At 45.3% G+C, this 22,746-nt stretch overlaps 1 protein-coding gene across 5 annotated transcripts in view; it reads right to left on the bottom strand.

Moving 5' to 3' along the window:
• LOC147616128 (uncharacterized) overlaps positions 1-22,510 on the bottom strand; it is a 102,048-nt gene extending 79,538 nt beyond the window's left edge. For 2 of the 5 annotated variants that reach the window (XM_086778757.1, XM_086778759.1), the window contains exons 1-5: positions 20,152-20,246; positions 19,937-20,064; positions 19,719-19,826; positions 19,545-19,620; positions 19,241-19,377 (exon numbers count right to left, since the gene is read on the bottom strand). In XM_086778757.1, coding sequence (XP_086634883.1) covers positions 19,241-19,377; positions 19,545-19,620; positions 19,719-19,826; positions 19,937-19,974 — 359 coding nt within the window. In that variant the 5' untranslated portion in view covers positions 19,975-20,064; positions 20,152-20,246. Of the gene's footprint in view, positions 1-13,921; positions 17,103-19,238; positions 19,378-19,544; positions 19,621-19,718; positions 19,827-19,936; positions 20,065-20,151; positions 20,247-20,365; positions 20,468-22,091 lie in introns of those variants that run through there. The other 3 variants (XR_015262682.1, XR_015262683.1, XM_086778758.1) reach the window with 3 other exon arrangements.
• Positions 22,511-22,746: the final 236 nt, after the last annotated feature.

Below are 22,746 nucleotides of genomic sequence, written 5' to 3' on the forward strand. Positions count from 1 at the left end.
TCTCTCTCTCTCTCTCTCTCCCTCTCTTCGCTGCTGCTTGTGTGGCCCCCTTCCTCCGTTCTCTCTCTCTCTCTCTCTCTCTCTCTCTCTCTCTCTCTCTCTCTCTCTCTCGCGCTACGCGCTGGTGGTGTTCTCCTGCTCGCGCTACGCGCTGGTGGTGTTCTCCTGCTCGCGCTGGTGGTGTTCTCCCGCTACTCCACCAAAACCTTCTCTCTCTCTCTCTCTCTCTCTCTCTCTCTCTCTCTCTCTCTCTCAGATTTGTTATGATGAGACATCATCATAACATCATCATCATCATCATCAGTTGTACCTTGTTTTGGTCTCATGGGCCATTTCAGCCTTTAGGAGACGTTAATATATCTTTCTTTCTTTCTCTCTCTCTCTCACACACACACATGTACGTGCAAGTCTTCATACACTCATTTTACACTCCCTTGCCCGCACTCTAGTTTGCCTCTGCATGATCCGCTGCTACCTAGGAAACGTTTGCTCCATGTTAATAATTCATAGTTGAGGCATGTTGCCTTTAAAAACATGGTAGACAGTATTATTCCCGTGTTGGTAGCTTAGATGCAGTAAGATTCGGATACTACATGGTATAGGTTTGTCATGCGCATGCAATCAATCATTGAGGATTATGGCAAATGGTATATGAACGAACAAAGAGGAGCAATTCTATCAGTCAAGGACTGTATGCAAAGCCTCAATGAAATTGCTGATCTTAGATCTCTGACTCGGCCAGAAGAGGATCAGCTTTGTTCTGCGAAATTATGCTTGGTGACTAATGACAAAAGAAAGCTAGAAAAATGGAAGACAAGAGCCTGGAATTTGGCCCTTATGGACAAAGGTTTCTCTTCCAAGAAATTATTTAAAGGCCTGCATGATGCGAGACAAAAGGATACCATAAAGAGAGTGAAATTGCAGTCCGGACAATGAACTTCTTCAAAACAACAGCTCTCTGCTGCTTTCCTACATCATTTCAAAAACATTTTTGCGGCACTAGGGCCACCCTCTCAAGATGTTCTCAATGCTAGACAAGAGCTCATGGCATTAGTTCAACCCATTGTATCTATGGATGAGTCCAACGCCTTGGAAAATCCTTTCATTGAGATTGAACTTCAGCAAAATTTGGCTCATTTCGGCAGGTGGTGGAAGGCTCCCGATTGGGATGGATTGACAGTGGAATTCTTTGTGCAATTCTCGGACTCTTTGAAAGATCCATTGTTACACATGATGAAGCATGCTTGGGCTTCACAATCTTTACCTATGTCTTGGAAAGATGGATTGGTTAAGCTTATCCCTAAATAGGCATTATGTGAATCGTTCTCTCATTGGCGACCTATCACCTTGATGCCTGTTATTTATAAATTGCTTGCAAAGATGTTGGTGAATAGATTGAAAGGATTCTTGAACACAAGTTTGCATCCTGCACAATATGGCCTTGTGCCTAGAAGGCACATAACGGACAATATTGCGAATGCCTATGTTGGCATTGAATATGCAAAGTACACCAAGCTGAATGTTCTCATCATGCAAGTGGACATAGAAAAAGCTTTTGATACAGTCGAATGGGACTTTATTGCCTTGACTATGAAACATATGGGATTTTGCAAAAAGATTCAAAACATAGTCTATTTGCTATATGATAATAGTTTGTCTTTTGGCATTATTGATCAGGAGCTCACTGATTCCTGGTCTTGGCGAGATCTGTGCGGCAGGGTTACCATCTCAATGCTTTGCTTTATGCGATTGCTACTCCTTTATATGGATCATCGGCCTGCCACGGGTCAATTAAATGGACTGATTCTTCCTTCAGGAAAGCACTTTGTGGGGCACGCATATGCAAATGACTCTATGTTCACTCCAAAGGATGACCCCTCTGATGTGCGGGTCCTTATGAAAGCACTACAAATGTATGCATTGGCTGCGGGGTTGAGGATAAATTTCCATAAATCCAAATTGCTCACTCTTTCACCAAAAGACTTGCACTCGGTCTTATGGGCTGGAGAAATCGTATTGCATGACACTATTGTGCGGCATTTGGGCTATCCATTGGCTTGGACCACCTCTGCTTCTGCACAAACTAATTGGGTGTTACAGCGAGTCAAGGCAAAGTTGCAGTATTGGAAACTCTCTACATGGCCTTTACATATTCGTCTCCCGATTGTCCAATCTATCCTCATGGCTTATATTCAGTTCTTTCTACCTTTATTGCATTGGCCAAAAAGTAAAATTGATGCCTTTATGTCAGTTGCCTTGGATTTTTTTTAGAAAAACAAACAAGACCAGTCCAATATTCAGTAGGAGATTGGGTTTATCTTCGGATCATGAAGCAACGATTGAAGCAAGTGGGCAAGCGATGCCCCAAGTTGTCCTTTCGGAGCTTCGGACCTTTTCCCATCATCAAAGTCATCAATGAAGTTTCTATGCAGCTCATGCTTCCTATTTCGTGGACGATGCACAACGTCTTTCATGTATTATGGTTGAAGCCGTACATTGGACCACCTCTTGAAGATATCCTAGATGAGCAGCAACTTAAAGTTTTAGATGAAGGTTAAACAGAGGTCATTGAACCAGAGCAAATACTACTTCATAGATGAAACCATGGTTCGGGGAAGCGGCAAAGGCAGTTCCTCACCAAATTCCGGGACCGTGGCACACATGAGGCGGTTTGGCTTCACCAGGGTTTCTTCCTGGAATACCCACAGTTATTGGCGAACTACTTGGACACAATGCAGTTGCCGCCAATTTAAGCACGAGGAAATGTCACGTGCACCACCTCTCGGTGCACGGTGACACGCTCACAGAGGCGCCCAAGTACACCCGCAGTCACCCGCCGCAGACCCCCGCAGTGCATGCTAGAGATTTTTTTTTAAAAGTTGTCGTATCCCGTTCCAGAGAGTCTCTGAGCAAGCTACATTGCATGTGCATTTAGGTGCAAATTCCGGAGCCTGAATCGGAGTCCTGGAAGTCAAGTTAGAGGCTATTTAAATTTGGGTATTTTGCCTTAGTTTTTAGCCTTATTAAAGTGGGCAAAAAAATAATAATAAATTAAAACCCACTTTGGACAAACATAAGTGAGTCGGCCAAATACTTTGCAAAAAATATAAAAGCAAGGCCTCTCTCACTCGTGTCTTCATGTGCATCAAGCAAAACAGCGCGCGTGCATTTCTAGTTCTCAAGGAAGAAGCTTGCACATCATCTACACGCAGACAGCAGCCCGCCTCACGCCCACACACAATTCATCCCGCAGCCATGCTCGCACGGGTACACGCAGCCATTTCAGCCCCCCCCTTTCAGCCACACACTCGCGCGTTCCTCATCAGCCCCATCAGCCCTTCGTGTGCACTCGCACGCGCACTCGTGTGCACTCGCAAGCGAACCTGCAGCCGCACGCTTGCGTGCGTTTTCAGCCCCTCTCTTCGTGCACTCGTGTGTGTTTTCAGCCGTTCTCAGGGTGCATGTTCAGCACCAGTAGTGTAACACAAGCAAGTAAGCAGAGGGTGACCCCTTTCAGGAACACCCGTTCTCCATTTCTCTCTCTTTTCCAATTGTCATCTCCTACTTTGTATTACATTCTTTCCATACACACACCTTCACAGTTGGGCACAAGTGTTTCTTAATCGCTTCCGACAAGTGACCACCGCCGGCCTAAGCAAGCAGAAGTGGCTGACGCGTGTTACATTGGTGTCAGAGTAGGGTGAATTTTTTTCACCGCGCAAGACAAGCAGTCATGGACGGCCTTGAAGAATTCAAAGAGCTCTTTCTCCGCAAAACATGGCCAATCTTATGACCAAGGTGGAAGCCATGGGTTCCCACGTGGATTCCTTGTCTTCAACAGTCGAACAAGTGCAGACTAAGGTGATCACCATCAGCGAGCAATTACCAACACGAGAAGACCACCGTTAACCTCTATATCGGAGGGACTCGAGGAGGACAATATTGATGGAGTTTTCCCCGAGGCAGAGGAGAACGACCAGGAATCCCAGCATTCCGATAGTGATCAGGCAACCCTTCAGTTACTCTTGGACCAGTTCAACAAGTCCCAGCGGGAGGAACGGAAGCTTCGCACACAAGAATTTCAGACTCTCATGGCGATGTTTCGACCATCTGTCGGCTCATCTTCTGGCATCCCTGCTCCGCCGTTGGTTCGCAACACCCCCAACTTCACCAAGTATGATGGCAAGTGCGACCACGGAGCAGTCACTCAGTTCATCCATCAAATTGTGGCCCGCTTTCTGTTGGCCAAGATCACTGACCCCCAGGATAAGGTTCACCTTGTGGCCCCTCATCTTACTGGCGACGCAGTTCCATGGTGGCAACATCGGTCAGCGCAGCATACAGACCCCTCTACTAAACTGCCGCAGTATGACTGGGGCACTTTCGTCTCAGACTTCAAGCAGCGCTTCTTACCTCCTCAGTTTCTCATCGCTCAGGAGGACGAGTTCGTTGCATTGACAAAGAAAGGTATGTCAGTGGTGACTTATTTAAAAAAGCTTCTCACTCTAGCTCAAGCTTCACACGTTCATTTGTGATTTGAATAGCTCCATTAAGTATTCCATCCGGAATCTCAATCCTAAAACTTATGAAGAGGCACTGGCATTAGCGTAGAACAAGGAGCTAGAGCTCAATGGTGGTAAGCCAAAGCAGGCAGCAAGTGGCTCCTCTACTGCTCGGGCTAGAGGAAAAGGCTAAGCAGACGAGACCCAAGGGTAAGAATGGGAAAGCCAATGGCAAACCAAGCAGACACCTGATGAGAAGGCGAAAGCAGGAGTACTCGGTGGATTTCTCTCCGAGGACGAGTGGAAGACCTACATGTCCAAGCAACGTTGTTTCTTTTGCCAAACCAAAGGACATCAGAAGCAAGATTGTACGAAGTGGAAGGCCAAGAACCCATCGGCTATGGTGAAACGTAAAGCAAGGCATGCTCCTAGGTATGGGACCACCGAAGGGATTTGAGTCGGATCAACCACCCGTCCATAGTCACCATCCAGTGACACCCCAAGCGGGGGTCCAACGTCCAAAGGCAAGCGCCCGCACCATTAAAACCAAGGCGTCCCATACTACCCGGCCTCACCCCCTCGGGGTAACCTAATGCCACGCTAGCCTCGCAGGCTATGCGCAAGCTCTCAAGCTAGTGGGTCTCATGTGTAGAATGAGGCCTCTGGCCTCTTATAGAGTCACCGGCCGCACTGGTCGCTTTGACACAGGAGCCCGCCCGGACATCCAAACACCCAATCCGACCCAGCCCTAAGGCTAGACCTACCCACACCTATGACGTGGACGTAACATACTTCCCCCCTTTAGGATCATTGATGTCCTCATCAATGAAGTGGGGAAATTGAGACTTCAAATTTCTCACAGATTCCCACGTTGGCGAACCTCTCTGGTCACCCTTCCACTTGATCAAGTATTCTTCATAGACACACTGCCTAGAATGACGAGTACGTTGATCTAATACTGCTTCTAGTTCATGAGGAATATAATATGTTTGGACATCTTCCCAAACATCTTTCTCAACAGGAACAATTCTAGTTCATGAGGAATATAATATGTTTGGACATCTTCCCAAACATCTTTCTCAACAGGAACAACATCATCAGCTTCACCTAATTTTTCTTTAAGGCGACTGATAGGAAAAACTGGATGTAGAGTCACATGTGGTGGAAGAGCTAGTTGGTATGCTATAGAGCCTATCTTTTTTGTGACCTTAAATGAACCACAAAACCTCGCAGATAGTTTGTAGTGTTTACCAGTTCGCATGGTTTTAGAATCTTTGGGTATCTTCAGATAGACCCATTGTCCAACATTAAGAGTTTTGGGAGATCTCTTTTGGTTAGCATAAGTTGTAACTCAATCCCGAGTAGTTCTTACACTATCCTTTGCCAATTCGAGCATTTCTTGCATGTCATACAAGAAATCACGAGCTTGGCAGTCTTGGACTCCTTCGAAGCCCACAGCAATCAGAGATTTAGGCTCAAATCCATACATCAGTATGAACGGACTATATCCTGTAGCCGAGTGCTTACTACTGTTATAGGCAAATTCCAACTGTGGAAGATAGCGTTCCCAATTAGACTACCTATGGGAGACATATGCTCTCAGCGTGTCTTCCAAAGTTTGATTTGTTCTCTCTGTCTGTCCATCAGACTATAGATGATCAAACGAGGACATGCTCAACATGGTCCCAAGATGAGCAAAGACATCACACCAAAAGTGTGCAGTGAACTTCGAGTCTCGATCACTGACAATGGCTTCTAGCAATCCGTATAATCTATATAGATTATCGACAAATAAAATAGCCAGCTCTAGACTTTTTATCATCGATTTAGTTGGTATAAACTTTGCCATTTTTGTGAGTCTATCCACGACCACCCAAACGGCATCATTCCCATGATTCGTACGTGGTAAGCCAAGAATAAAATCCATAGAGATACTCTGCCACTTGGCATCAGGAATCTCTAATGGATATGAAGTAAACCAGCCTTTCTAAGACGTTCTGCCTTATTTACCTGGCATTGGTTACATTTCTTCACGTAGTTCTCTACGTATGCTCGCATCTTTGGCCAATAGAAAAATCTTTTAACCAATGTGAGAGTCCTTTGAATGCCTGGGTGCCCAGCACTAGGAACATCACAACATTGAAACAAAATCTTTTGTCTAACATCATCGACTTCCGGCACACAGACTTTCCCATTACGAAACAGTAATCCCCCCCTGAGTAGACTATTGCCTCTATCTCATCTCTTTCGCACGACTCCCTTGGGTTCCCGGACTACCCAAGCATGTATGTGAGTCACATCCATGTTCAACCTCAATCCAGATCTTACTAAAATGGCGATCTGAACGACATAGCCCTTGAAGAGTGAGATAAAAGTCCGTCGAGATTTCAGCCATAGATAAGGCATTTACTATGGGTATCCAACTTTGTGCATCAACACCTCTATTGTTGGATCCCTTCTTATATCGGATCTCAAAGTCAAATTCTTGCATGAGTTGAACCCACCTCGCATTTTGGCCTCTGAGATCATCATGATCACAGATATAGCGCAATGAATGATGATCCATCCATGCCACGAAGTTAGAGCCATATAAATAATGCCGCCACTTCTTCAAAGCGTGATCACGGCATATAGCTCTTTCTCGTACGTTGGGTAGCGCATTTCCGCATCAAAAAGCTTCTTGCTTTCAAATGCAACAAGGCGTCCGTCCTAATAAAGCGTTGCACCAATCGCATAATCACTAGCGTCTGTCCCAAACAACAACAAACGGCTTGCTAGGATCAACCAAATGCAACATGGGTGCTGTAGTAACCAAGTGTTTCAACTCCTTAAAGCTCTTATCAAGACGCTCATTCCACTCAATAGGAGGATTAGCCTTCCAGCGGGGACCCGAACTCTTCGGACCATTCTCACCTCCTTTTAAAAGTTGTGTAAGTGAAGCCACAACTTTAGAGTACTCTTTAATAAACTTATAGAAAAAACCTGAGAAGCCCAAAAAAGACTTCACTTGGTGCACATTCTTCATAATGGAACAATTTCGTACTTTATCCAACTTATCTCGATCAATTCGTATTCCATCACGAGTAATAACATGACCTAGATATAAGAGTTCCTTCTTGAAGAACTCACATTTAGCATAAAGCTTCTCTATTCTCAATACCTCGAGAACCATACGAATATGCTGCGCATGTTCAATTAGCATGCGGCTGTAAATCAAGATGTCATCAAGAAATACAACCACAAATTTACCCAAAAAGGTTCGCAACAAATCATTCATCATCTGTTGAAATGTTGCAAGAGCGTTAGTCAAACCAAAAGGTAAGACTACAAATTCATAATGACCATACCAGGCATGAAATCTCGTCTTGATATCTTCTAGTTTGATTCTTATATGGTGATAACCTGATCGTAGGTCAATCTTAGAAAAGAATCTGGCACCTTGGAGTCGATCTATCAGATCATCCATATGGGGTAATGGGTAACGACTCTTGACCGTCAATTCGTTCAAGCCCTTTTAGTCAACGCAGAAGCGCATGGTATTGTCTTTCTTTCTAGAAAGCAATACAGGCGCACCCCACGGAGATTTACTTGGCCTAACAAATTCACGTTCAAGATAATTATTCAAGATAATTAGTCAACTATCTCTGAATCTCGTCCTCTTCGATTTTACTAAACCAATAAGGTCGTTTAGAGAACGGTTGACTAGCCACAGCCACTTTAATGGCGTGGTCCACACCCCTCGATGGTGGTAATTCCTGTGGTAAATCATCAAAAAAAACATCATAGAAATCAGTCATGATTTCTTTAAGTAAAGCAGATTCATTAGAATCGTGTAATTCCACAGAAGACAGGCAGACACTACCTAAATTTTGAGATTATAGTGCCAAAAACTATTGAATCATTTAATGTACAAGGAAAACAATGATACAAATCAACATCAAAAGATTTAATATCTTTAAACATTTCAAGTGTAGAAACAAACTGAAATTGCAAATCCATTATTTACAAGAGGATTTTTACAAAGCAAAACCGCTACATGCAGATAATCCCTTTTAACAAACACAAGGGAGTGATGTACATAGTCTACATACAAAGAGTCCTATTTATCATAAAACTAGGAAACTCCCAAAATCACATCTGCACGATCGAGGCGCATGATATGAAAATCAAGCCTCTCCCTGTAATCTGCTAACTCCAGCTCTAGGTCCGGAACCATCTGATTCCACACATCGGTGTCTTCACCACGAGCCATCTTCATGCTCATGATCACACAGTCGCGTCGGCAAACTCAACATCTGCACCAATTTTGCATCAACAAAATTGTGAGTACTCCCATTATCTAAAAGCACGGTCACGTCATGACCATTGATCTTTCTAGGGAATCGGAGAAGATCATGCTTATTAAACAATTGAGTACTAAATTTACAACCCATGCACGAACTGTGTGCTAAGTGGTGAACTTCAATATTAGCAAATTTAGAGTTACCTCAGACCTCATGAACTTGAATTGAAGGACGACCTTGTGGCTTCTTCCCCTTCTTGGTTGGACAGTCTTTAATTTGATGACCGGTCTTGCCACAAGAGAAACAAGCGCCCTTCTGGATCACATCGGCGATCATCGCATTTCTTGCCTTTTTCTTAGACTTCTCTTGACCTTGAGGTTTCACGTCAAGAGACTTCGACAGATATTTGGATGCTCTTCGTCGAAAACGAGGTCTATTTTTTAATGAACCTTCACCTTCTTGGTTCTAGTTCTTCTTCTTTTCGTGCTTATCTCCATTTATCAAATGGAAAGTACGCGATTTCGACACATAGCCTCCTCGAGGTCGGTCAGAGCCTTGTCCTTAATAAGTGCCCAATGATAATTCTCATCCAAACCGATCAAATACATATGCACGGCGTGTGTGGGGTCGACCTTGCAAAAGGTCATGGCCTCCTTGAAGGCAGAAGTAAACTTGTTGAATGTCAAAGTTTTCATAAAAAAGCTTTGAAGCTTGTTGTAAGCCTTCAAGGGGTCCATCTTAGCAAAGTCTTTCTTAAACCTTGCTGAAAAATCAGCCCACATCGTGGGTTTCTCTGACATGTCACACCACCAGGTGAGCGTCTTGCTTTTTAAATATAGCGGGATCGTCTGAATCCTGCGTTCATTGGTCTCACCATGGAGATCGAAGTAAGTTGTCCATTGGTGGAGACAATTATCCAAAATCACCTTTTAGGAACGTGCATGTTATATACTCATGCTAGTCTGTCAGAATATGCAGCGGAGATGAAGACAAGATCTGAAAACACTAGAGCAAGTGCACAGCAAAAAAACGCGCGCGAGAGAGAGAGAGAAGCGTATAACTCTGCTATATACACAAGAAATCCCAGATACAAAGATATGAAGTGTGGGGGGGGCAAGGGGCCATTTTATATGGCCCCACATAGACAGTCGGCCTGCTGAAAAACAGCCGACTGCCATCAGATCAACCCACGACCTGCTCTCCTCCGGTCGGCTAGCAAAAACACCTGTCGACCAGCAATAGTCAATCGGCCAGCATATAGGGGACAGCCTGGGGACAGTATAGTCCAGTCGGCCATCATCAGGAATAGCCGACAACCTCCCACACCAGAAAAAATAGGGAAAAATATGGAGAGTGGGGAAAAATGAGAAAACACCTAAATCAGGCAGGCACACCCACAACAGAGACCCTGGTGTAAATATACAGACAGGAGATGACTGCTAACACCCCCTCTCAGCTCCTGGATGTGGAACCAACCCCAATGAGCTGGAGTGCCGCCAGAGCATAGCCTGAGAGATAAAGACTTCGTGAAGAGGTCCACCACACTGTCCTCCATAGATGTCATCAGCAACAATCTTTTCACGAACAAAATGCCTCTTGATGACCGCGGGTTCCACCAGTGGAAACCCAATCCCGCCAATCCTGCCTCCCAAAGAGAACTCTCCAAACATGAGCTCAGCTCCCATCCAATCTAGTATGCAACAACCATATCAATGAACCATTTTGCTTCCGAGTCAAGGAGGCATCGTGCTGCTCACACAAGGATCAACAACTGTTACGGTGGGATGCCAAGTCCTGGAAACCTGCTGAAGACCACTCAAGGCCTTTGAAAACCTCTAAACCACCCTCTCTGAATCCGGAACCACAAAGCTTGGAGAATGTGCAACATCCACCTCCTCCTGCAAGTAATCAACTGCCACCTGCCTGGCCTTCCAATAGGTCCCTATGGAAAGAGCTTCCTCAACTTACAGGAATTTCTTTGTCCCGAATGCTACGAGACATCAGAGCATAGGTTACCTGCAAAGTTTCCTCGTACTTACGAACACAAGAACTACCAACATCTGTACTGGAAAGTTCTTGCCAACTGCTGCCATCATCTGGCAAGCCATCCACCATCTGGTCTGGGAAAGCCTGCATCTGCAGTGTATCCACTCTTAAGTGGCCATTACGAGATTGCCACTCTTCACAAAACTGAGGACCTGGGGGAGAGAGTGCTAAAAGTTTGTAAACTCCATTCTCCACTCTGCCTTCCCAAACTACTTGGCTTGTTGCTTTGTCTTGGAGAGCAACAAAATGCTCATCAAACTCCACCCGTATGCCAGTCTTGCAAACCTAATGCACTGACAACAGATGAAAATTGAGTGATGGAACATACAACACTTGGAAGGAATGCTTCCCCCCTCTGCCCCATCGGGAACTAACTCCAACCTGCCCTCACTATGAACTGGGATAGTGGATGTATCTCCAATAAGGATGTGACCAGAATACCTGCAAAGATCTTGTAAAGCCGTGCGGGAAGGAGTCATGTGCCTGGAAGCACCACTGTCTAGAATCCACTCCGGAGAGTCCTCCAACCTCCTCCCTGCAACGAAGAAGATGAAACACCAGTGTCCATAACCTCCAGGTGCACAAAAGTTGGCGTCTTCACGGTTGCTGCTGAGGATTCTGCACCCTTCTCTGTGCTCCGCTTAGGACACTGCCTCCAATAGTGGCCTTTCTCGCCACAATCATTACAAGTCCTCTCTGCCTTCAGTTTCTCTCTGTCTGAGTCGGGCTTCTTCTCAGAAGACTTCTCCGATGAAGCATTCCCTTTGCCCTTGTTATTAACGGCCTTTTGACCGTTAGCCAATTAAGGCCTCGGAACATCCGCCCTGTGGAGGGTTCGTGAATCTTTCCTCCTGGTGGTCCAAGACCATAGGCACAAGCTCCCTGACTGGGTGTCCCGCATGTCTCGCAAGAATAATCCGAATCCGCCCGCTGCAACCTCCGTCTATGCTGGGATGCCTCCTCCGTAGTCGTGGGCATCTAGACCACCCAAGCTCAATCGCACGATCAATCAGTGTACCACTGGTGTGGGCGGTATCCATGTCCTGCTGCTACTGTGGTCCATCTGGCGCAGTGATGGCTGGACTAAAGAAGTCTGTAATGTGCCTCTAAGTCTGGCTGCTCTCTGTGCGCCTAAGCAGGCTATCTCTATATCTCCGCAACTCAAGCAAGAACAATCCCAAACACCTCTGGTCCTGGTATCCCATGACTCTCGAAAGTGGCCCAAAACCCTCTCTGAATAAACAGTGGAAACGACCACGTATCTCATAGTATGCAGTACAATGGCATATATAATGCAGCTCTGTCTCTAGCTCCCCATGGCATACTCGACATATCCTGGCCTCAGCTCGTATACCTCTATGCTTTAATTTGGTCCCATAGGTCTCGCACCGTCATGTAGAGCGTTGCTCCACGATGACCACCCTCCCTTCTCTATAAAATGCTATCTTTCCCTTTTCTCTTGCCGCCCTAATCTCTGGCATGACTTCCTTCATATGTGCAAGCTGTGAAAGAGTAAGATCGTCACCAAGAAAAATGCCTGTATTCTTTAAAGTGGGTCGCCTCTTCAAGAACTCCTTCTTCGCCTCAATAGAGGGGAAGCGAAGTATGAGAGCTCTTTCCTTTGATGTTTCCCCGTTGCCTCCGCTTTTTTTGCCCACTCTCCAGGCTTTTGCGTGTGCCGGACTGTCAATCCCCATCAACACCATAAGCTCTTTCACCTCCTCTTCAACTTTATCCCCGTCTTTAAGGCCGGTAATCCTCACATGCAAAGCACGTGTACGTCTTCGTTGTTCCTCTTCCAAAGTCATGTTAATGATTGTAGGTGTAGGGGTTGTTATCTCCTTACCTTTACCCTTCTTGGCGACCTCTATCAACTTCTCCGCTTCATCCATCTTCCTTTGAGTCTTGGTGATGACTTCCACCCATGAGGAAGTCTTTGCTTCGTGTTGCTTCTCTTCTTCCTTAATTGCCCGTACTTGTTCCTTGATAACCTTGAGCTCTTCTATCATGGATGGCTGAATTTCACCTTCTTCAAGTCCACCATTTGCCTTAGCCTCTACAAGCTCCCAGAGAAAGTTGGGAGGGAGGCGACAGATTCGAAGAGAGAGAGGGAGGCGACATGTTCGAAGGCGGGAGGGAGGGCGGCGGAAGCGAACAGAGAGGAGGCGGCAAGCAGGCGGGAGGGAGGGCGGCGGAAGAGAGAGAGAGAGAGAGAGAGAGAGAGAGAGAAAGAGAGAGAGAGAGAGAGAAATGAAATGAAATGAAATGATATGATATATTAACGTCTTCAAAAAAGGCCAAAATGACCTATGAGTCTCCGCCGGTGTCGAGATGGGCCTCTCATCTTGGGGCGCCTGGACCGCCCCAGCTCTATAGCCCGATCAATCAGTGTACCTCTAGTGCGGCTATACTCTGGGGCGAGCTGCAATGCCTGCTGGCCTGACTGCTCAATCTCTGGTCGAGAGAAGTCTGTAATCTGCCTCTATAGGTGTCTCTCCCTCTCTGATCCCGTCCCTCTCAAGAGACCCTCTCTATGTCTACGAAGCTCCAGCAAGTATAATCCGAGGCATCTCTGATCCTGGTATCTCATGACTCTAGAAAGTGGTCCGAAACCCTCTCTAAACAGGCAGTGAAAACGGCCTCGTATCTCATAATATACTGGACAGTGACATGTAATGTAACTCTGTCTCTGGCTCCATCTAGCATAGCTGACAAATCCTGGCCCTGTGGAAGCTTGTTGGACAATGTATTTGTTGTTTTATTTGTGTGGGTTGAAGGTCGTTGAGACGACAGAGATTGTTTGGAAGAAGACGCGGGAATAGTGTGAGGAAGCTTGGGTCTGTTCAGAGCAGCTGTTGCAAGGGAAACAGAGGATCTTGTAGGAGGTTGTGGTGCCCTAAGATCTCTAGAGTGCAGCTCTGTTAGAACTTGGATAAATCCAATGCTTTGCTCAGTTATTCGGAATTCCTTGTTGTGTTTGAAGGTGGGGATCTGCACAAGGTGGCTGCAGTTTCTATTGATGGTTGTATCTACGATTTGAAGAGTTGTTGCTGGGATATATTTGTGGAGAATCCCTTTGTTACGTGGTGCTTTCTTTTTTTTGTTTGAATCCCATGTCTTTGAATTTGGATTGATGATTTTTTTATGCTTTGGTATGTGTCGTTTTGTTTGAGATTGTTGAGAGAAAACATATGTGAGTGAAGATTTGAAGCTTGTTGTGTCAGGTCTGAGACAGATAGCATCAACTAAATCTGTAAGTGTCAGATAGGATCAACTAAATATTAGAAGCAGTCAGCTGAGGGTGTACAAGGATAGATATAATCTTTTTGATTTGAAGATAAGGGTTTCAGGGCTTGGTTTCATTGTCAAAGGTTAATCAGCAAGCAGTCAGTTTGATAGAATAGAAGGGGAAGGTACTCCCGGGTCAACAAACAGTCAGCTGCTGCTGTCAGCTTTGAGTGTGTGGAGTGGAGCCTTGGTGGGATTTAAGATATTTGAGGGGGTGGAAGTGTCAAAGGACACTGGAGTGGTGAGATCTAATTCAGAACTAAGTCAGCTGAGGTAGATAGGTCAAGTTTCAGTCAGCAAGAAGTCAGCAGGGTGGTGCTAACAGTTCCTATGAGGTTCTGAGGCAAGGATTTTGAAGGTAGCTGAGGCTGGAGGATTTTTTAGGAGCCTGGAGGACATATATCTGACTGGGGTTAACAGTAGAAATCTAATTCAGGTTACAGTCAGCAATTGGTCAGCCAGGTGTCAGTTAGGAGCTTGCTTGGTCAAATGGGTGTCAAGAGGAGGTTAGCTGAGGAGTTAGAAGAGAAGATCAGAGCTATTGGAAGTTGGGTCTGACCTGGGAGGACAGCCGAAGGAGTTAGCTGAATCTGTTTGAGGGGTTTTTGAGGTGTCCGATTGTGTCGACTGGAGGACAGAGGATATCAGCTGAGTAGATTGGTACTCTGGATTTGTGTTTTTGCTCGTGTTGTGGTGCTGGTTGATTGTGTTCCCTCTACGGTGGTGTGTTTGGACGAGCTATAGAGGCAAGGCTTCCCCGACGCATCAACGCCAAGGTGGATTGGAGCTTTCTCAAGCAGACTATGCAAGATGGGCTTCCACGCCACCTCGATCCGAGGTGTACCATCGGCCTCTCACAGTCAAGTCCAGTCCTGATCCAGGGCTCTCGGGGTGACAGGTTTCCACTTTCTCATTCAGTACACCAGGGATGTCTCCTTGCCCCTTCCTCTTCCTCTTTGTGGCGGAAGCGATGAGCAGTTTTTTAGCTTCCCAGGAGACTGGACTACAGAGGCTCATGCTTCCTATCAGATCTCAGGAGGAGCTCCTCGATTCAAAGTTTGCAAACAACACAAGTGCCTACCTCTCTGGAGATGTGGAGAATCTCCAGAGGTTTGCAAATGCAATTGAGATCTTGTTCGGAGCCTTAGGCATAAAGATCAACTGGCACAAGTTGTGTGGATTTTGGTTTAGCTCCTCCCAGGCGGTGAGCCATGGAAGGACTTTCTTATGGCCCACATCTCCACCCACACTCCAATTCTTGGCAGTCCCTGGTCCCCAAGCCCAAGATGCATCTTCAGAGAGATGAGGACCTGCGGCCTGAGCCAAGCCTTTGAGGACCAACTCGCCGCCAGTCTCTCCCGGGTGTGGTACCACGTTAGCTCTAGTCTCTCCAAGTCCTAGACGAGGAGAGACTTCGTCAGCCCCTCTGGTTTGGAACCCCTTGATTACCCTTTTCCTAGTGGACGAGTGCCTTCGGTCCTAAAGACCCGTTCGACGTGCCGGGTTCTAAGGATGGGATGCCACCTGTAGTTTCTACAATCCCAACGGAACCCGGAAAATCGGGCACTAAGAGCTTTTCCATCCTTGCTTACTCAGGGATACCTGACAAGTTTAAAGAGTTGACTCTCCACGGCACTGACAAGGCTGATAATTTCCAAGTAACTTCTTGGCTGTAATTTCTATTTCTCAATCATTCTTCTTTTCTCTAAGATTGCTCTGTCCTCTGTTGCGTGGTGCGCCCGCAGGGATGAAGGGGAACACCACATGCAAGAGAATGACAGCGACGGGGAACCTGCATCGGGAGAACCATTACACGGGTTTCCAGGATATCCTGACACATGCTAGGCTCCCATCATGTTGTCTCATGAGCGAGGGACCAACCCGATCTCTTGGAGAGTGGCTCACCTTTAGGCGGCTCCCGCCAGAGGTTCACGAACGGAGCCTCGCTATGATCCCAGGTAGAGACAGGCTCACCCTCGACATCAACTCCTACCTAAGTGGCTCGCACCAGTCCAGGACCCGCCTCCCCCTGAGTGGGTAGGGGTTCTTACTTGACATGATATCCAATGGCAGTCCATGGTACAGATGGAGGCACCCTCATGACTTTCTCTGTAGGACCACACGGCAGATTGAGCAGATCCTCTACACCCCCCCCCCCCCTCTCCCTCCCTTGACAGAGGACCTCAGCAGTAGCTGGACTTTACAAAGGGTGAGAGTGATCTGGTTTCATGACCATAGATGGCCCATCAATGCATCCCCAGCCAAAGAGGCCAAAGAGAGATTGTGGAGAATAAGGTTATGGGAGGGCCGACCATTGATGCGGCTGTAGTGGGACCCCCATGAGTGGCAGTGGCACGATCCCTTCACCCCCCAGGATGCCCCTCGCATCCCCTTCTTTGAGTACACAGTCCATCAAGATTTAGATGCCAGAGGTTGATAGTACGCCAGCAGGCAGCAGTGCACTGGCAGATTCTCTCAACCTTTTCTCTCAAGAGGCAAGGATGGGATCACTTGGCATTACAGGCCCTGAGTGTGGATTGCTCCCTCAGCCAGCAGCAAGCCATGGAGGCAGTGACCCTTTTTAAAATTTTACCTTGTTTACGAGGGACATTGTATGTATTCTCAGGTGTACTTTTCATTACTAATAGGAACATTTTGTCTCAGTGGGGCGTGCATGGATGGGGGGGAGTAGAAAAAGCTGTGACAAGTACACACTGTCAATCATTTTCCACCTCAATCTGAAACACCTACAACATACCACTTTTTCCTCCTTGATTCTAAGAAGCATTAACTGAAAGAAAAAGTTACAAGGTATTCCGTACTCACAAGTTCACCACCAATAACATGCACATCTGTGAAGTCCCTGGTTTTAGTACAGTACTTCAGATCCGCTTCACCACAAATGGCAACCTTTGCCCCAAGGTCTTAACGTTTTCACAAGATAGGTTCTTCCCTGATGAATATAAACAGCTCCTTCGTATACCTGTTCAACACACCCCGTTGCACATTTCTAAGTTACCAAAAATTTTACATATTCCTATTCATTCCAATAGCAATAATGGACCTCCAAGCTCCCACAAGCTTTGAAGTCAGGACATGTAAACATCCAAGATGTGTGGAGCAAAGGAGTTGACTCCACAATATCATAATACAATAAAATAAGTGTGGTGTCCTTTCACACCTAATATCCAAGGGGAAAAACCCAAAGGGAGAAAAGTGCCCTTGGTTAGCCCATGTTCACATGTAGCACTACTCATAGCATATGTGGCATAACTCATAGCATATATGCCAATAAAATCATTCCCATAGATCTACACTTATATCTCAATCGTGCATGTTGTGCAAGCAGCAAGCCTAGCTACATGCATACAAAAGGTGACTTCTACTGAACCAAGATGATCAAGATACGGGTAGCCCTATGTGCTGCCAAGGGAATCAGCCACTGCAAACACTTACTCTACTTTTTCTCATCTGTTACTCAATGACCTAAATCTGCCTAAAAATAGACCCAAAATCCAAAAGGCCATTAAACATGTTCATATTGTGCCCAACTTGTGTCCCCTACATTGATGCACATCTTGGGCACCTCCCAGCACCTATTGGGCAGTCAAAATTGCCCCAATCGGTCCACACTCGCCCTCGGATTTTGCCTAAAAGGCATGTACAAGGGAGACGCATGTCCTTGTGCAACTCTGCTTGGGCATGCACATGACATCTTGCTTAGTTGATGTAATAAGTTAACCAGTAACAACTAGTTTGGTAGGTGATTGCTAGACCTTGATGTATGGGATGCAAGGGTTGTAGGTGAGGGCATAGTTTGTTTTTGCGTACCCGTTCCAAACTATGTTTGGACTTCAACCATGAGTTTTCTAGACCGTTGGTTAGCTTTAAGGTGTAGTTGACTTCCTTGTGCAACTAGATGTTGTGAAAAAGTAAGTCTTCGCATAGCTCAGGATTAAGTTTACATCCAAGCTTGATCAATTGGTTAATCTCAAAATCCACAACTCCAATTGCACAAAAATAAAATGAGAATAATACCAAATTGCTAATAATTTTGATACAAATAGGTGGATGTAAGCTCCAGTTCTGTGTGCTCTTGTGGAAGGAATTGTGATGGCAACACTGGAATCACTTAGCCAGAAGTTGTATACTAGAAGGAAACTAGGGTGAAGGTAGATAACTAAGCGTGTGAATAGACTAGCACCAAAAGTCTCTTAATAGCCTCTGTAGACTGCCATCATTCTTGGGTAGTCTGCAGTCACTATTTAATGGAAGTACTCCGTCAATATGGCCATTTCACATCCAGAGGTAAATCCTTCCATCTAGGTGCATGTTTTAGGCCTATATGGAACCAACCAAGTGCTGTTTCGGGCCCCACAACCTAAGGACACACAGCCTCGGAATATTTCCTACTACCGTGTGCATGATGTGATGTAAAATCACTTCCATATCAGTCTATCCAAGCATGTAGCCTATGCTAGTGTGCCAAACATTCCTAAACCGTCTACAAGCCATCTCACCTGAATAGGCCACGATCCGGTGTTCAAACCAAGGTGCCATGCATCCCAGCTGCTCAACCATGCCCTCTCTTGATAATGGGAACTTTACATGAGGTAGCCACAGCCCAGGCATTACGTGCCAAGAGTGGAGCACCGTTTTCTAACAACACCAGCCCCACTCCCACAAAAATTGAAGCTAAACTAAATCTAAGGTCCTATCGGTGTCGATGAAGATGCCGCTTCATCTAATCTCTGCACAAGAGCTTTTGTAAAGAAATGTATGCACTTGCAGACCATGTGGACCTCTCTGGAAATGATCAGCTTATGCACAAAGTGAATCTCTACAAAGGCTGACCTCATTATCACTCCTTTGAATCAGGCAGCAGACCATGTGGACCTCTCTGGAAATGATCAGCTTATGCACAAAGTGAATCTCTACAAAGGCTGACCTCATTATCACTCCTTTGAAAATACAAGGGTTTATACAATTACTCATAACATTTCACATACACCATCTCAAGATCTATACCCCCAATCATGAAATGAAAGTATGATGCATAGTTCCCATATCCTCATTAGGGAAAACAAATGAAATCTAATTGTAGCCAGAGGCAAAGCATACCTGGCTACAGTTCCAGGAAAACCTAGATGAAGGGTTGCATCAAGGCTACCAACATCAACGCCAAGCTCCAAAGCATTTGTTGCAGAAACAGCACGTAGCTTCCCACCAAAGAGTTCATTTTCAATGTCCCTTCTATCCTAATTCATTGACAAAATAAATGTTTGTGGTTTGAATTTGCTCTAAAAAGAGTAAAAGAGGTTGATTTCACTTCCACATTTTTGTAAGAAACCACACATTCTTCAGATAAAACAGATTTATTTGCAAAAACCCTAATACAAAAGATATAAAAATATGCTGCACTTACCTGGGCTGTATAACCTGCTCGGTATGCTCGAATTGAGTTCACAAGGCTTGAAGATGTTTCTTTTAAGATCTCCCGTCTGCAACAAAAAACTGAATGTATTGCTCGATCTACCAAAGACAAAAACAATAAGCACAGACGTTTACACAAAAGACACACAGAGATTACTTGTCTTACGTGTAGCTTAAAACAAGTTCACTCAGCTTGCGTGTTTTGCAGAAGCATATGCATCGCAAGTTATGTTGCACCATCTCCGACAAAAGCGATGACACCTTCACAATGGGACTAACACAAAAACAAAATCACAAATGATTGAACTAACAAGATGTGCAATTACAGAGAAGGCAGTTTTGAGACAAAGTAGATTGTGCATCATATATTCTGATTTGAGATACCTAAGGTTGGCTTCAGACGAACACCCATCCACCACCATTTTCCCTTTTTCTGACACAATCTGATGGGTAGCAACCCAGCCTGGGAGAGGGCTGGCCGCCCGGACATGGTTGCCCTTTGTGAAGATACCCTAAGCAAGTCATTTGATCAAATGGCCAACTACTTGCAGCTCTTAAATGCAACTCAAGTCTCCAAACCAAAAAAAAAAAAACTGTACCTAGAGCGCTTGCAATGCAATTGTTTATTTTGTGTCTCCTTTTTCTTGCCGTGTCTATTTCGCTTGAGATTATCTTGCGCTTTCGGAGGTGCTTTCTGAAGATTCACAATACAATTTTTTTCAGTAAAAACATCCGTCAAGAAAAACACACTTTCGAAGAAAAAACAGAAAAGTTACTTAGTATACCTCCAAAAATATCAAGGCCTCGACTTACAGTGGGATAGTAGACCGGAGGGTCCCAGAGAAAAAAGTATTTATTTCCACAAGGGCTTCCATCATCTTGAACAACTCTTATTGCTCTTAGACCAATCAGTTCCTGTAAACAAAATCTTCCAGTTGCACAAGGTGCTAAACAAGGAGCATTGAAGATCTAGCTCATATTGAAATAGACAAATGATAGCTGTACGGTATTACTAGCTTTGAATTATAGAGATTAATACATGTCTTAACAATGAGAGAATAGCTGAATTTATAGTTCCTGCCCAAAAGCACTTGAGAAAAGCGCTTTAAAACTCACTTATAGTCCGAAAAGCATCTTTTTAATAATAAAAGCTCTTCTTTTTTTAGTATTTAAAAAGCTTTTAATCTTTTGCTTTCCAAAAGCTAGTCGCATCATTCCAAGCCTATAAGGTGGCCTTGCATTGCTATCCTCCCACGTGTTAGTGACACGTCACCATTGCCACATCATCAATGCCATGGTTACTTTTTTTCAAAAACTTTATTTTTTCCAAAACTCCCTTTTTTTGCACGTTGCGTTTTTGCATATCAACAACCTGTATTTTGATTTCTCGGTGACATCCCCTCTGGAAGTGAAGTATGATAAGCTCAGAGAGGAAGGACGAGATGCCAAATGTGTAGAGGGTGAGTAGGTGTAGACAGGCTGGTCGTCTCCCAATGTAAGACCTCAAAGAGGGCTCTCCAATGAGTAAGAAGTCCCATCCTCTTTGTGGTCTAGATCTAAGTAAGGAGAATCAGCTTCTGGTGAGAAAGGCTAGTCCTCCGAAATCACGGGTAGACGATCCATGCTGTGTGCTCTCGAGGTCTTCATTCCCTTTGCTCATGATAGCTTTGATACCATGTGAGGGCTAGGACGAAAGGACCAGATGTGCAAGAGATCAGAGCAAATTGACACAACATGAAATGGATGAATGAGTGTATGTATAATGATGAATGTAATCCAGTACAAGGTGAGTCTAAGTAGTAGACCGGCGAAGAAGCAAAGACGAAGTCGAAGCAAGAGGCTCTATCGGTGATGAAGGCTCGCGTCGAGGACAGCGGTAGCACTCCGTGTGAGGTAGAGGTCGAAGGTTGCGACGCAGGACTGCAGTAAACGCAAGGTGATGCGCACAAAGCAGGGCGGCAGCCTGGATGGTGTGGATGATGAAGGTAGAATCCTCTGGCTGCAGCAACAGGGCGAAGCAAGGCCTGACCTGGTTGGTATGTTGCGCAAGTAGTAGAGCCCGCTGTTGATATGCAATGATGAATCAATGTGTTGATGATTCAGGCGGCTGCTGCAGTGGTAGAGCGCCGGTTGCTGATGGAGTGTCAACATTGGTTGACCTTGCTTAATATGGGATGGTGAGATTTATATAGTGCTGGCTGACCCTGTCGGCCAGCCCCAACTGACCAGCAAAAAGAAGGCTTTTTTAGGTCAATAATGGGGGCCTTTTAGGCGCCCTTTTGGGCTGGTTGCCGCACATCCCATGTGGTGTGGTATGTCACTTACACAGACCTGTAATGTATGTGTGTAGGTATATAAGTATGTACGTACGTACATGCATGCATGCGTATGTATGCATGTGTATATTAATGAATGTATACATGCATATCACATATGCATCTGCATATGTATGGGAGTACATACAATAGATGTATGCACATCACAGGCATGAACAACGTAAGCATTGCATGAATTTAAAGTTGTGGAAGGCTGAGTGTACCCTGAGGAAAAGGTGGAACGGGAGAGCTGGTGTGAATTGCTGCTTCTCCTGCAGCAGACCTCCAACCGTATCATGTGGTTCCACACGCACTCTGGTGCTCTGCCCATCCAGACTGCGTATCTCTAGCTCGAGCTCCTGCTCTCCCATAGCATCACGCACTCGGCTGTCCATGCACAAACGGGTGCTCGTCGAGTTTTTGGTCTAGGAAGTAAAAGTGTCTGGCTTCACACTGGGCGGACGTCCAACCAAAAAACAATCTGCTGTCGGTTTTTTATGTCTGCCTATTTTGCATTGGGTTCTAGGTCCACGGAAGTAAAGCTAGCATTTTGTCCGAGCTCTGTGTGAAGGGTTGCAACCATCTTCACGCTTGGGTGCTGAGCCTCCCTACTTTGTGAGGTTCAATCGATACTTCTGAAAAGAATTCTAAGCTCATTTGGTCCTTATTTAATTGGGAGGAATTACCATGGAATTTGTTTATTATCTCATAATAAATGTTTCCATATATAGTTTAAGCTTGAGGTTCTCTACATTGTCCAACATTGCATGAAATGCACTAAAAGTGTTTCTAGCTCCCCTCAACATACCACGACATATTCCAATCATTACTTCTATATGTCGTGGGAAACTTACCAAAATGCCAAGCTCGAGAGCACGG

The sequence above is a fragment of the Cibotium barometz genome, chromosome 39 (assembly GCF_041138505.1).
Source record: "Cibotium barometz isolate CiBa-2024 chromosome 39, ASM4113850v1, whole genome shotgun sequence".
NCBI lineage: Eukaryota > Viridiplantae > Streptophyta > Polypodiopsida > Cyatheales > Cibotiaceae > Cibotium > Cibotium barometz.